General features: G+C 43.4%; 1 protein-coding gene across 3 annotated transcripts in view; it reads left to right on the top strand.

The window, feature by feature from the left end:
• The first annotated feature begins 6,780 nt into the window (after positions 1-6,780).
• GPAT3 (glycerol-3-phosphate acyltransferase 3) overlaps positions 6,781-16,078 on the top strand; it is a 65,663-nt gene continuing 56,365 nt past the window's right edge. Inside the window, exons 1-3 of one of the 3 annotated variants that reach the window (XM_045473478.1) lie at positions 6,781-7,175; positions 7,327-7,604; positions 15,685-15,751. In XM_045473478.1, coding sequence (XP_045329434.1) covers positions 7,464-7,604; positions 15,685-15,751 — 208 coding nt within the window. In that variant the 5' untranslated portion in view covers positions 6,781-7,175; positions 7,327-7,463. The remainder of the gene's footprint in view (positions 7,176-7,326; positions 7,605-15,684; positions 15,752-16,078) is intronic. The other 2 variants (XM_045473480.1, XM_045473479.1) reach the window with 2 other exon arrangements.

Raw genomic sequence — 16,078 nt, 5'->3', positions numbered from 1 at the left:
TTAACACTAGAATCATACCCAGCAAGGGAAATGTTCACACTTTGAGAGATCCTCATCCCCCATCCAGGAACTGACACCTTGAGAAGGAAAAGATTTATGCTCCCTATCTCAAAATGCTACCTGAGTGGAATGGCCATTATTTCATTTTTTTTCTCTTTTCATTTTTTAGTCATATAATTTAATTCACATAAGTAAAAATGAGGCATGAGGTATTAGGCAACTCTGCCATAAATAATGTACCTCCATGCACTATTATTTTTTTTCTTGGACAAATACTTGTGTATACTTCAGTAGTTTGCAAAGCATAGCCCAGGGACTCCTGGAGGTCCTTGAGAGGCTGTCAGGGGTACATGAAGTCACAACTATTTTTATGGTAATAGTAAGGCATTAGTTTTCCTTTTTCCCCTTATTTTCACATAAGTGTGATTGATGGTATTTAATTTTTTTTTTTTAATTTGAGTAGAGTTGACTCACAATGTTACATTAATTTCAGGTGTATAACATAGTGATTTGACAAGTCTATACATTATGCTGTGGCTCACCACAAGTGTAACTATCATCTGTCACCACACAAGGCTATTACAATATCATTGACTATATTCCTATGCCATGCCTTTTATTCCCACGACTTACTCATTCAGAATCTTAAGGATGAGTTTCTGGAGTAGTTTTTCTAATCTGATTAGATTTAAATGCACCAATGCCTCTATTTTCAGGGATAAAGAGGACACTGGTGGTCCACCTCAAGATATGGTAGGAGACATGCAAAATATGGCCATGGGATATTCCTAATCAATATTAATAGAAGGCAATATTTTGGGTGACCCTATATTTACTATTTTCGATCATTTTAGTTAAACTAAGGAATATTATGAGGTTGGTATTTGTTCCTAACTATACTTGAGTAGTAGGGAAAGAAAAGGGTGAGCTTAGGGTTTCAAATTCTTGGGTGGCACTCCAAATAGATGACCTGACAGCTTCTTCTGTATGTGCCCTGAAAGGAACCCTAACCTTCTGACCCATGGGCCAATATGTCTGAAAAGCAAACCTAGAGCCTCATTCTGTGAGTGACTGAATTGCAACATGAAAGCTATGGCATTGATTGGAAACAAACAGGATCCTGAAAACTGACAAGTGGATATATGGGCATATTTGACAAAGCCAGGACACATTGAGCCCTTAAATTCTGCTGAGTCATCTTTGCCAGAGGAAGCAGTTTTCTACCTCTGCCTGAAGAACTCAGTCCTCCTTTGCCTGAAGGACCTGTAATGGCCTCCCCTGAGGTACTTGCCTTGAAAGACAATGATGACTCTCCATCACTCTTGGCTTCTAGACCTGTAACTACACTCAAGTCTTAGCAGCCCTGAAAGGTAAAGTACAAAGTATATGCCATGAGGAAATGTGCTATACTCCAAAAGAACTTCATGAGTTTTAAAACTTAGATGGGCAGAAATCTGTGGACTATGTGTGGGAATGGATATTAAGGGTGTAAGAGTATGGCGGAAGGAATATAAATATAAGGAATTTATATTTATATAAGGAATATAAGGAAGGATTATAAGAGTATGGATCAGGTGAAATCTATTGAAATGAGCCCGCTAAGCAGAAATTACAGATTTGGTGTTTCAGCTCAAGGGGTCAGAAAGGACTCTAACAGTATGATTGGTGGCTTGAAACATGAATCCAAAGATGGTCTCCATGAAAGAAGTTGAAAAGGCAGAACTACCTTGGTGTAGTATGAGGAAAGTATCCAAAGGCTTAGGGAGATTGGAATGTTAGAGCGGATTTGTCATGTAAGGTCACTCATCTTAGGAAGATCCAAAGATGTACCCCTCACTTCAACTGGGAGAAATAAATTTGTGAAAGGGGTCCCCAGCATTCTCAAAGAAGTTGGTGGTTGCTTTTCTCTGTAGGTTAGAATTTACAGTGGGAACCAGGGTCCGTAAGTGTAATGGGGATCATGGGACACTAGGAACACAGGGGCCAAGTGGCTGCACTTAATTGCCACAGACGGTGAGTATGATGACTATAGTGGGAGCAAAATCAGAGTAGTTATCAGAATAGTTTGAATCTAGTAAACCTCTGGTGTTGACCAGTTGACCAAAAAAAAAAAAAAAACAAAAAACAAAAATGAAAACAAAAAAACAAAAAAAACCAGATGGGCTTTCTACTGGATTCTCACTTATATTCTGTAGAAGTGGAAGATGTTCTAGGTTTAGTCAATAGAAGTCTACTTTGAATCACAGAGAGATGATCTTAGTCCCTCAATGAATTCCTCAATTTGAGCCAGATTACAGACCCTGAATCACTTCAAAGAAGGGGAGACTGAGTCCCCTTAAAGACTGACAAGTGTTAAACTGTTCATCTGTCTTCCCCCAAAAGACCTATGGCCATTTATCAGGGTGATTGTCCATTGAAAAAAGGGTAGTAATCAGACTCCCAGGGAATACTGGAGGCTGTTTCTGAATTGACACTAACTCCTGGAGACCTAGAACATCACTTTGGTTTATCAGTGAAAGTAGGAGTTTATGGAGGTCAGGTGAATGATGGAGTTTTAGGGCAGGTCCATCAAACAATGAGCCCAATAAGTCCTCGAATCCATCCTGTGGCTATTTCCCCAGTTTTGAAATGCATAATTGCAATAGAATACTGAGCAACTGGTGGGATCCCCATGTTGGATCCCTAACCTATGAAGTGAGGGATTTGGATGAGAGATCAGAAGAGGGGTGTGGGGTGGGAGTTGGACGGGGGGGGGGGGCACAGGGAGGGGGAACTGTGATGTGATCAAAGACCCAGAGAAGAAGCAACCCTGCAGAAACCAGAGGAAGATGAGAAAGTTTTGTTAGAACATAATGGGAGTTAGAGTTAGAGTGCTTCAAGAACTAGCCAAAGATATTTGAACTTTGTGACCATTAGGGTCACACTGCTGGCATTGACTAACAGTGTGGCATGAAGTCAAATTCTGTGCAGGTGGAGGAGTGGATAACAGAGGGCAGGGAGTAATACAGAAGAAGGAAAAGATCCCTGACAGGAAACAGTCTACAGTGGGACAATAAAGCAAATACATGAATCAAGGCAGGAGATGATGAAGGCCCAAGAAAGGTGTGAAATCTGAGAAAAGAGAAGTCTCATACTAAGACTGGAAATGAGAAACACGAAACTTGTTTGTTTAATAAAATGCTTCAGCAATCTGCTTCATCCCCAGATTTCTCTGTTCTACCCTACCTCTTATATTAAATCAATATTCATCATTTGGCTTCAACTATGGCATCTTATTTGCTGTAGGCATCTATTCATGAGAGAGTATTGACAATTGGTCAAAGTTTTTTAGCATAAACTCCTCTGTTCACATTATCCATTTGCTGTCAAAGCAAGGGTATAAAGAAGATGCAAAATCACAAAAGGAGTTCTTAGATAAGGGCCAGCTCTTCAGAATCAATTCTTTTTTTTCTCTAATGTATATGTATTTTAAAATTTTATTTGAGAGAGAGAGAGAAGAAGAGAGAGAGAGAGCTGACCCTGGGATCATGACCAGAGCTGAAGTCAAGAGTTGGATGCTCAACCAACTGAGCCACACAGGTCTTTGTGTTGGATCCCAAAGACCTACCTGAACCCTTGCAATCTTTTATTATCTGTCAAATGTGAAATTCATCCTTTGTCCATACTCTAAGGGCTTGCCACTCAAGTGTGGTCCGAGGCCAACAACATTAGCATCACCGAGGAACACACTGAAATGCAGCATCTCAGGCCCCATCCCAACCCTACTGACTAAGAACCTGCATTTTAACAAGAGCCCCAGGAATTTCTACCCACATTAACAGGTGAGAAAATCTGAATGAGATGGTAATCCCTTTTCTTCATCCACCAGCACAATTTCATTTGGCCTCCATTGTTGACAAGGGGTCAAGCATGGACACTGCAGTGATTTTTGTCAAATAATCTAATCTTTTAGAACTGGGAAGGCTCTTAGAAATTATGTAAAGGAAACCATGTGATTTACCATTCAAGCCAGGATATTTTTGAGTAAGAGGAGGCATTATTAAAATATGTGCCAGGACAAAAGGTGAAAAATAGGATTGTCCTGAAAAACCTCATTATTGAGCATTTTACTATCAGCTAAATTTTAAAAATACAATCTCAAATCCCAATACCAACCTCTCCAAATGGGTGTCATTATCCCCAGTTTACAGAGATGAGAAGTGTCATGAATTGAAGTGTAGCCTCCCCAAAGACATACCCAAGTCCTAACCTGTGAATGTGACCTTATTTAGAAAGAAGATCTTTGCCGATTGAGTAGAATTACATGAAGTATCTCGAGATGAGATCACCCTGGATTAGGGTGGGGTCCTAAATCCAGGATGACAAGTGTCTTTATCACAGAGGAGAAGGCAAGAAGAGATTTAGGAAGAAGGCCATGTGTAGACAGAGGCTATGAGTGTAGTCGTGCTGCCACAAACCAGCAAACGCTGGGAGCCACCAGAAGCTAGAGGAAATGAGGAAAGATCATCCCCTAGAGCCAGTGGAAGGAGCTTGGCCCTTCAGACACCTTCGCTTCAGACTTCTGGCCTCAAGACTGAGAAAATAAATTTTTATTGTTTTAAGTCACTAAGTCTGTGATCATTTGTTAAGGCAGGCTCAGGAAACGAATGGAGTAAGTGAAGGAGTCCTAAATGCATGAAAGGGAGGAGGGTCCTACTTAGGTTTGATTGAAAGCGACTCAAGGGCTGCAGGAGAGGGGAGAGGTGAGGTGAGTGCAAGGAAGGGAGTGAAAGGGAACGTTGGAGCCATTCACCCATTCTTCCCTTCTCTCCTTCTCCTCATCACTTGCAAAGGCGAGCCTATCTTGGCTCTTGTGTGTTTTAGGCAAGAAAACAGTGGAGAGCTTTTGCACTTGCACCAACTTGCCATCTGATCTCTGCACAGAGCTTTGTGGTTAAAAAAGTAGTTTTAGGCTCATAATCCTGTTTGACCCTAAAAATGATCCATTTTACTGATGAGAAAGCGGAAACACAGAAGGGCACTCAACCTAAAACTACAAATCCCATGTTATTATCATTCGACCATGCCATTGGGGGACAGGAATTCCTCCACAATAGCGAAAAAAAAAAAAAAACAAACCCAAGAACAAAAAACCCAAACTAGTTCATGGAGTTTGGTCATGAGCAGCAGAAATTATTAGGGATTGAAGGCAGTCAGCACCTGTGTGTGGGTGGGTAGAAAAAGCCGTCCTTACACTGAGTTGCCTGCACTGGGACTTTGTTGGGTAAACTTTGGTATAAACATTCAGCATTCCTTAGTCACCTTCCTTGGAGGAAATATAAGGAGAGTAAGGATTTTGCCTGAAGTGTTAAATGAGTTAATAGAATCTTTGAGGTTTTTTTTTTTTTTAATGTTTTATATTTTTGAGACACACACACACACACACACACACACACACACACACACACACACAAAGTATGAGTGGGGTAGAGGCAGAGAGAGAGAGAGAGAGACATACACACAGAATGGGAGGCAGGCTCCAGGTTCTGAGCTGTCAGCACAGAGCTCAACCCCCCCCCCCACCCGCCCCATATGGGGCTTGAACTCACTAACCATGAGATCATGACCTGAGCCCAAGTCTGATGCTCAATCGACTGAGCCACCCAGGCACCCCAGAATCTTTGAGGTTTTATGCTAAATATATGTTTATTTTCAGCAAGGACTCTGGACAGATTTTGGCAATTGTGTCTTCCTTGTTTTTGAAAACTGGCAGAACATACAGAAAAGCCAAGCCCCTAAAACTTCTTTATTCATAACTTGGTTCTCATGACCAAATCATAATTTTTTTTTTCTTTCTTAGCTGGGGAGGAGGTTGTGATACACACATGGCAGAAGGTGCAGAGGGCAAACATTTACATTCTTTGGTTTGGGGCTTCTCTGCATCTTTCTGCACCCCACTTCCTCCACACCCTAGGCAGGGGCAGCTCTCTTTACAGTATTTGCTATCAATACTGCTTCAATTCAGTTCGCTTGCCCTCCCAGTTTTTCCAGCTTGAAATAACACCTGAAAGAGACCCGTCTGTAGGAGAGTTTGGTCTCATTCGGTAATGATCTGGAAGCCCTGGGCAGCCTGATTTTCTGTCTCCTACAGTCTGGGCATCCCGTCTCAGGTTCGTTCTTAAAAACAGAGTAGGTCCCCAAGAGACATGAGCTGCAGTGAAGCAAACAGCCACATAGGGTTTTGCCCTTCATTGTTCCAGTAAGGGCTAGCAAGGCGGCTGTGCGGAGGGGAACTGAACGCCCAGGAGGCGCGCGTCAGCGTGGTGAAGATTTGAGCCGGCCTGGCATTTTTCTGCAGCTTCTGTGCGCTCAGGGTGTTGGGTGAACGGTTGGGCAAACTGGTTGGAATCTTCCCCCAGGAAGAGAGGGACCCCCAGCCCAAGGATTCCTGTGCCAGGGAGATGGCGGCTGAGTGGAGTAGGAGACTCGTGGAGAGAGCTTTCCCCTCTCCCGGGGAGCAGGAGAGAGCCGCACAGCCGCTCAGGGGAGAGGGCAGGGAGGCGTGGGAGACCTGCAAAAGCGGCGCAAACCGCGGCTCAGCGGCGCTCTGTGCCTTTCCCTCTTCTTGAAAGCTCTTCTAAAGAGGTTGTTTTACGACCACACAAACGTGACCTTCTGAAGAGTCCCGGGTGTGTCAATAGTTCATTCTGGAGGTGAAGAAATGCGAACATTTTGCAGAAAACTCTGCTCCCTAAAGGACCTTGGCTAGGCGTGCTGGGGGAGGCGGGGCGCGAGGAAGAAGGGAGGCCTCCCGGGAGGCTGCGGCGCTGGCGGTGCAGATTCCCTCCTGGAAGCTCTCCGTTGGGTGGCGGGGGAGGTGGGGCGCGGGCAGGGCGCAGAAATAGGGCGCCGGGCGCGGAAGCGCAGCCTGCCTCCGGCACGGTGCTCTTCCTGGGGCCCGTTCCGCACGGCTGTGGAAGTGGCCGGTGTGCAGTGGTGCGGTGCGCCCGCAGGGATCCGCGCTCGGGGAGGGCCTCCTGGAGGGCCTCTGTGAGTCAGCCGTTGAGTCGTCGTAATCGCCACCCAGAGGAAATTAGGCACAAGGGTGGGGCGCGTTCCTGACTGCTCTGTCCTGCCCGCGCCGCCGTGTCACTTCGCTCACCCCCCAGCTCCCGTCCTCTGGCCGGCGCGACCAGGTCTGTGCCCGCTGCTGTGGCTTCGGCGCTGGCCTGGGCCTCCAGCGGAGAAAGAGTTAACCGGCCGGGCCGGGAGGAGCCCGAAAGGGAAGGAAGGAAATTGCCGTCGTTCTGAAAGTTTTTTCCTTCCTTTTTTTTTCTTTCCCCGCAGAGGTGAGTGCCAGGAGGCGGCGGCTCTGACTCTCCGGAGCCCGGCTCCGCGCCTCCGCTCCCGGAGCTGCTGCCCCACTGCCTGGGGACAGGGACAGCTGTCTCCCGTGGACTCCTTCGGAGAGGGTGCGCCGAGCCATGGAGGGCGCAGAGCTGGCCGGGAAGATCCTTTCCACCTGGCTGACGCTGGTGATCTGCCTGATCCTCCTGCCTTCGGCCTTCGGGGTGTCTTTGGGCATCTCTGAGATGTACATGAAGATCTTGGTGAAAACTTTAGAGGTGAGTGCCGGGGTGGGGGTGGGGGGGGGGAGGGGAAGGCGGCGCCCCAGCACCGTTTGAGGGCTTTAGGGAGAGAGAACTTGGGGCAGTGGTGGCCGCCAGTAGAGCTGTTGAGAGCCGAGTTGATGCGAGGGGACCAGTTCCGAAGGTCAGCGGTCCCGAGGGCTGTGCGTTTCAGTTTATCCCCCTCAGTAGCGCCCAGACAGCATCCTGGCTACTCCTTCAGAGTGAAGGGATCCGGGCTGAGATCCGGGCTGGGACCACCGTGTTGTTCCCCTAGTTGAATGCAGAGCCATCCTCACCCGCTGCTATTATTGTTGTTGTTGTTGTTGTTGTTATTATTATTATTGTTATTATTATTACTGATTAGAATAACAGTGCAGCCGTCTTTTATATCATCGATTCTTTTATATCCATGATGTAGTGCCCTTGTCCCTTCACTCTCCTTAGTTTTTACAGCCCCAGGTTTCAGAGGTCCTTTTCGTGTACTAAGGCATGCTGTCCAGAAAGGCATCCTGTTCTAGTTTATGTTCAAGATAAGAAAGCAATTGTGGGGCGGTAGTGAGAAATCTGATTATGTTTTAATGGAGTCATGGAAATTTTATCTAACCAAAAGCACTTGAAATGTCATCGTAAGTTTATATTCTTTGATCTCTGTTCTCTCTACACTCCTGTTTCCAAATTCTGCTAAGAAAGCTGGTAAGTTAGACGGACGTGAGCCTGGTAGGGAACAGCAGCTCACCCTTACACAAAGCTTGATTAAATTACACAGGACTTTCCCATTTGCTCTTTCATCAGACGCTCCCCAAAGCCTTGGAAGGTAGGGAGGGCCAATGTTATCCCCCTTTTACAGGCAAGGAAACTGAGACTTAGAGCTAAATTCCGCGGTTTGCTTGAGTTAGGTGGAGACAGGAGTCTTAACTGAGGAGAGAACCTATGGTCTAGTGATTTAGGAGGACGGACTCTAGATACAGGTTTGCTTAGATTTGGTTCCAAAATCCCAGTTCTGCTTCTCAATATGTGACCTCAGGGAAGTCACCTACTTCTTGCGCTTCCTTTTCCTCATCTGTAAAATAGGAATAACAATTTAACACCTATTTGCATAGGGTTGTTTAACTGATCTAACACGTCAAGCATTTTAGAAAGGTGCCTGTGGGGTGTTAGGTGCTATATCAATGTTTGCTGCTATTAAAAGAATATTATTATTATTTAGACTCTAGCATCCTGGTTTCTCTAACTTCTCTGGTACCTTCTAATATGGGTTCTCATTTTTCTGCCCTTCTTTTCCGTCTACCCCCAGAACTTGGCTTTATTTGCTCTTCTCCCTCAGTGAGTGGGGTGGCTCCCAGATACACATCTGTAAACTGCTAATCTCCCACCTGGAGATTACCTGCTAATCTCTCACCTACTAAACTCCTGAGACTCTCTTCTACCTGCTAATCTCCTGTTTTGCCCCAGATTTTTGTTGCACTTTCTTTCTCGTGGTTATTTTTCTGTCTAGTCTTTGAAGTCATATTTGATTCTTCATCTTCAGCTCTCATGTGTTCAAAGGTGTTTTGTTTTTGCTTGGGAGATATTGCAGTTTTGAACCTTTTGTATTGACTTCACGCTCTGAACTTGGTCACACTGTGCTGTGAACTTCTCAGGCTGCCTCTTACTGCTAGATCTTCTTCAAATACTTTCCCCATAGCAGATGATCCTCTTTGGCTGGTGTTCAGAACTCTTTCTCAGAACTCTGAAATGGTTGAATTGTTCTCCCATACAGCAGTGTCTTTTGGAGTTTATACCCCAAGTGACATTGGAGTGAAGGTAAATTGCACACACTGGTTTTCAGCGGCTGACTCCTGTTGGTCTTGCTTTAATAATTCAATGTATGACTGAAGAGTTGTCAAGGAGAGAGGCCAGCTAGTTGCTGTCAACCTGGCAAATAACTTCTATACTTGGAAGCGATATATCCAGCTTAGAGTCTGACCATCAATTAGGTAGGGCCTCAAGTTTTAATTTTTGTCCGTCTAGAGTTGAAGAGACTTTTCAGAGATGCACTGCTTGGTTAGTAGGAGATAGACCATTTAGCTTGGAAACCAGGTAGATGGCAGCATAAGGAACTTCCGTTTTTGCTGAGAGTAAGCTTTTGGGTCAGAGTGATGCTTGGCATATATGTAATTAGAATGGAGATTCATTTTGTGGGCCAGCTCTGACAGTAGTTGCTCGGAGTGCCTGTGGTTGGGAGCCTCTGGGCTCATCAGGAAGGAGCTGTGATCCCATAGTGATGTCTGCTTTAGGCACAGGGGAGGGAAATGGTGACCCAGGGTTTCTCATCCTTCAGCCAGAACAGCCTTAGATGTTTCAAAGACATTTCTGTTAGGCGGCGGGTAGTATAGCGGATTGCTTTTCCTGACCGTAGGGATAATTCCCTTAAAACTTGTGCTGTTTGCTTAGTATTAGGACATCTTTAGGTCTGGACAAATGCTGTCTTTTTGTAGATTCTATGCAAAGCCCAATCCTTCAGTTACTCATTGCACTTTGTTTTCAACGGATTTGGTTGTATCTTTCTCTGAACCAGTGATTTTCAAGGGGTATATAATCATTTCTAAGGAGTATAGATGGCATTATTACAACTTTATATTGGGAAAATTGTTTTTAGCAATTCAAACTATGAAAAGTAAAACTTTTGGGTGGGGATGTGTAGAGGGTAGTCCATCTGGATTGGAGGGTGGTGTATCAGAAATTCTAGAGGGTGCGTGTGTGAAGTTTTCATGTATATTAAATAGGAGCATGGATTTAATGCTGTTTTCAACCACAGAGTATGGATTAAGTGCTGTTTTCAACCACAGAAATCGATGGGGGTAAGGGGGGGTGAGGATTGCTATTTGTTGGCCTAAGGCTCATGATTAGAGGGAAATAAAGACTGGGAAGAGAGTATAGCATTGGTGGAGAAGAAGGTAGGGCAATGGTATGTAAATTATCTAATCTAACCGGGTAATACAGGCAATGGACAGATAATGAATGTCTACGGGGCTAATTTTTGCCTCAGCTTTTGAGAAATAAGATGGAAGGCTAAACAGATTCCTCCAAATTTCTGGCCTTGTGACCTTGGGCAGGTCACTTAACATCTCACCCTTAGTTTCTACCGGGGGGTATAGGAGAATGCATCCGAGAGTTACTGTACCGTGTGCATGAAATGAGGAGAGGTCAGGGAAAGCATGATACACAGTAGGTGCTCAAATCTCAGTGGAGTTTGAATGGAAACACTCTTTGGTCTTGTTTTTATTTTTTGTTTGTCTTTGCTCCTATGTGGCTTGAGATTTAACCCATCTTCAGATCTTTAATGAGTTAGCATCCATACTCAGAGCAGACTATTCTTGCCTTTTATTTTATTTTATTTTTAAAAATATATATTTTTTTTAATTTTTTTTTCAACGTTTATTTATTTTTGGGACAGAGAGAGACAGAGCATGAACGGGGGAGGGGCAGAGAGAGAGGGAGACACAGAATCGGAAACAGGCTGCAGGCTCTGAGCCATCAGCCCAGAGCCTGACGCGGGGCTCGAACTCACGGACCGCAAGATTGTGACCTGGCTGAAGTCGGACGCTTAACCGACTGCGCCACCCAGGCGCCCCAAAAATATATTTTTTTAAGTAGGCTTTCTGCCTACTCGACCTGAGGATTGAGAGTTGCATGCTCTATACACTGAGCTAGCCAGTCACCCTACCTTTTGTCTTAATTATTTTTCTTCCCCTTTATACTTTCCTCCATCCACCAATTAGCTTTTCATCTTTTCAAAAGACATGTCAATAAATGTCATGTAGGATGGTTTATAACACCTCTGTTAATATGATATTCAGGTGTTATTCCTGGTGTTGGAAATACAATAAATGTGCTAGAAGGCCATGGCTGTTTATGACAGAAAGTAAAAATAAAGAAAAGCTACCAAGGCATTGTGCTTAAATGCACAACTCTCTGACATAGCCTATATTACTCCCACTGATAGATTGGGGAATGGAGATTCAGAGAGTTAATTTGTCCAGATAGTGGCACACAGTTGTTCGTAGTAGAATTAGGATTTTAATTTGAATCTAGAGCCTGAGTTCTTGCTCTGCCAAGATGACAGATTTGTCAAGAAAACTGTTTTATTAGGCTACAGACAGTGGCCTGCTGTTATCTGCATAAACCTAATATTTTGAATTTTTATGTAATTGTATACATTTTCATCCTCTCCTTTTCTCTTTTTAGTTAATCTTTAAATGTCTTTTTAGTGTAAAAACTAAAAGTTGTAATCGTCTAGATGACAGTATCATTTTTGCAAGCTTTTGATATAAGCTTTAAAACTCAGACTTAACCTGTTTTTCTTTTTTTGGTGAATTAGAGACAGCTACCTTTTGCTCCCCAAGAGGAGTTTTAAAACTAAATAGAGTGAGAACCTGATTTGAAGGCAGTGTCTTTCAACCTTTCTTTGTAGGGAGAAGTGAGATGGGAGTAGCCATGGGGATTAGAAACTACTATCATACTTCAGCATCATCCTGTGGGCAAGAGGCAGATGTGTTTTGAGATAACCACTATAAGAGGTTGGGAACCTCTGAAGAGATATTCCAACCTCTGTCTTCGGGCTTACTTGATCATTTGACATGGTGGAAGTGGAGTAGCTATTTTGTGGGAAATGCACTGGGTGGTTTGCGAAAAAGTGATCATTTTGGCAGCTAATAAATTGTGGGGCGTGAAGTGGGAGGAGGAAGCCAGTGTTTTCTACTTTGAGGCCTACTGGGTGGTGGTCATTGGAAAGATTATCTTCTTTACTTTTTTATCTTGGTATTGTCCCTGGTTTAGGGATGATGAAATTGAGGTCCCAAGAGGTGACAACCTTTCATCCGAGCCGGTACAGCCAGGAAGCACACAACTGCGATTCGTATGCATATGTGTCTGGCTGCAAAGCATTAGCGCTTTTCACTTTTGCTGGAGAGTAAGCCCAAAGAAGAAAATGGTTTTCTAGTGCAAATTTCCTTTGACATTAAATGACTTCTCCTTCTACCTGAAAATTTGTAACTGCATTTTGTAGGACAGACCTTTGGCGTGACCATTTCAGGAGAGGTTATGCATTCTGATACTTGTGACAGAACATGGAGCTCTTTGTAGTACATCATGCTGTATGAAGCACGCCCCTGTATTCGTTCGCTCTGGCGGCCATAACAAAGTACCACAGACTGGGGGGCTTAAACAACAGAAATTTGTTTTCTCACAGTTCTGGAGGCTTGAAGTTCAAAATTAAACTGTTGTTGGCAGGTTTGGTTTCTTCTGAGGCCTCCCTCTCTCCTTGACTTGCAGATGGCTGCGTTCTGTGTCCTCATATGGCCTTTCCTCTCTGTGTGCAAATCCCTGGTGTCTCTGTGTGTTCAAATTTCCTCTTCTTATGAAGACACCAATCATATTGGAGTACGGCCCACCCTAAAGGCCTCATTTTTTAACTTTGTCACCTTTTTTAAAAGGCCCTATCTCCAATACAGCCATATTCTGAGATACCGGGGAGTTAGGGCTTCAACATATGAATTTTGGGAGAGACACATAATCAGCCCATAACAGCCTCAAAATATCAATATTTTCCATAAAATAAGCATGGAATAATTGTCTTAATCTAAGGTAATTATCATTTATATAAAATATAAAATCATATTGCTACTTATAAATGATAACAGGTGCTAAAGCTTTAAAGTGGAAAAACTATGGAAATAAACCTTTCCTTCTATTGAGAAGACATGGGAGGTATATCTAGAGTTTGAGAACTCCTACACCAAATCAGCAAGGAAGGGAAAAGGCTGCAATCAGATTAAGATTGAGTCTGATTATCATTTGTGACTTGCCACTTGAAGCCCAGAAGATTAAGTCTCTATTTATAGGCTGTTCTCTAAGCACAAATAGCATGTTCCTACTTGGCTCTTTGGGATGTTGTGCAGGGGTCCTGACGTAGTCAGATCATGCCCTACTTCATGACCTTCAGGTATAGGTTTTAGGTCATTTGGTCTCTATCCATCATTTTCTTATTGATTTGAATTTTTAAAAATTTGTTTAATTCCTTGTGAGCCTAGAAATACCTGTTTTTCGCCACTAGGTTTTTGATAAATTCTTTTTGCTCCTTCAAGGGCACTTAAGTCCTAATTATAACGATCACAATGCCCTTTCACCTCTAATTTCACCCTTCCTCCTCCCACTCCCCCATCACCTTTGACAATGTTAGCTTCTGGAATTGTAATCACCATTGTAATCATTTAAATAATATTTTATTTGTTCCCTTTCTAAAGTAGAAAAATAGTCATAGGGATTTTCCAGGATGCTGTCAACAAAGTTAGTTCATTTGTGGTTTTTGAACTATTGTTAATGGTTGATAATTTTGGAAATGTGTAAAAAAGCGCATAAAGAAGCAAATAACAAGTCACATCTTGGTGTATTTCTTTATACTTCCATGTACATTCAAAATAAAATGAGAATTGGGATGCCTGGATGGCTCAGTAGGTTGTGTCCAGCTTCGGCTCAGGTTATGATCTCACAGCTCGTGGGTTTAAGCCCCACAATGGGCTCTGTGCTGACAGCTCAGAGCCTGGATCCTGCTTCAGATTCTGTGTCTTTGGCTCTCTCTGCCCCTCCCCCGCTCATACTGTGTGTGTGTGTGTGTGTGTGTGTGTGTGTGTGTGTGTCTCAAAAATAAACAAACATTAAAAAAAATTTTTTTTAATGGGAATTGATTTTCCCCGTTCTTAAATTCTCACAGATGTGTGGTTCCTCATATTCATAACATTTTCCGTGTCCATCCCCACAGAAGCAAGTGACAGGTCGGCAGGTGGTTTCCTTTGTTAGTGATTTCACTAATTCCTTTCCGGCTCCCCACGTCTTTTTTTTTTTTTTTTTTTTTTTTTTTTTTTAATATTTATTTACTTAGGGACAGTGTGCAAGCAGGGGAGGGGCAGAAAGAGAAAGAGAGAGAGAATCCCAAGCAGGCTCCCTGCCGTCAGTGTGGAGCCTAATGTGTGGCTCAAATCCACATACTGTGAGATCGTGACTGGAGCTGAAACCCATAGCCATCCAGGCACTCTATCCAGCTCTCCAAGCCTATTTAAAAAAAAAAAAAAAAATTTTAACGTTTATTTATTTTTGAGACAGAGAGAGACAGAGCATGAACAGGGGAGGGTCAGAGAGAGGGAGGCACAGAATCTGAAACAGGCTCCAGGCTCTGAGCTGTCAGCACAGAGCCTGACGCGGGGCTCAAACTCACAGACCGCGAGATCATGACCTGAGCCGGAGTCGGCCACTCAACCGACTGAGCCACCCAGGCACCCCAAGCTCTCAAAATCTTAAGCCTATTTCTGACATAGGCAATTAGGTCTGTTTGAATGTGTCTTGCCCCTGAATGCCTAATTGTTATGAAAATATAGTTATTTTTGGGGCCCCATGTTTCAATTAATCCTCATAGCATCCATATGGGATTGGAACTATTATCCTCATTTTACCGATGAGGAAATGGAGGCCTAGAGGGATTAAGTAACTTTAAACTTAGTCTTTTTAATTTTTTTTAACGTTTATTTATTTTTGAGAGAGAGAGAGAGAGAGAGCACGAGCAGGGGAAGGGCAGAGAGAGAGGGAGACACAGAATCCGAAGCAGCTCCAGGCTCTGAGCTGTCAGCACAGAGCCCGATACGGGGTTCGAACCTGTGAGATCATGACTTGAGCCAAAGTCGGACGCTTAACCGACTGAGCCACCCAGGCTCCCCTGAACTCAGTGTTGATGCCCTAACCTGAGCTCTTGCCTGACATGCTTCATGATCTTTTCAAGGAGTAGTTTATTGGGGTACCAGGTGTGTGTGAGGGGTTTAAATAGGGTTTATATAGGGTAAATAGGGCATGATCAGTGACTAATATAAAAGAGTATACTTGAGACTTTGAATATTGCTACTTCTGAGATTTACTGAGGTATCTCTTTAATTCAGATAGTCCTGGGCATAATGTTTAATTTCACTTCTGTATAAGCATGGTTTGAGTATTTTACATTGTGTCTATGGAACAGTTTAAATTAACAACACTACTTATTTTTGAACAGTGGGCCACAATACGCATTGAAAAGGGAGTCTCAAAGGAGTCGGTCCTTAAAAACTCAGCTTCTGTTGGTAAGTCTCCTTTTTCAGTTATGATGGCTAACATATCCACACTGTAAAAATTTACATCTACCAAATTTGAACTTGAAATATGCAGAGAGCAGTGCATTCTATAGGCCTAGGATCGGTCATAATTTTGTTCTTTATGCAAAATAGCAGTTGCCTGAGTTTTGAATGAGTTTTCACTGGAAAGGTGGTAATAATGTGCTAGTTCATCTATGTGTTCTTACTTCTAAAGGCATACATTTGAAGATGTCTGCCTATAGTTTTCAAGATGCAGTCAATGTTTTGAAAAAATAATGCTAATTGGACTCCTTTGGAGTTAAACCTATTTTTGAG

Source organism: Leopardus geoffroyi, chromosome B1, assembly GCF_018350155.1.
Source record: "Leopardus geoffroyi isolate Oge1 chromosome B1, O.geoffroyi_Oge1_pat1.0, whole genome shotgun sequence".
Classification (NCBI taxonomy): Eukaryota; Metazoa; Chordata; class Mammalia; order Carnivora; family Felidae; genus Leopardus; species Leopardus geoffroyi.
This window is presented reverse-complemented; position numbering and strand designations above follow the sequence as displayed.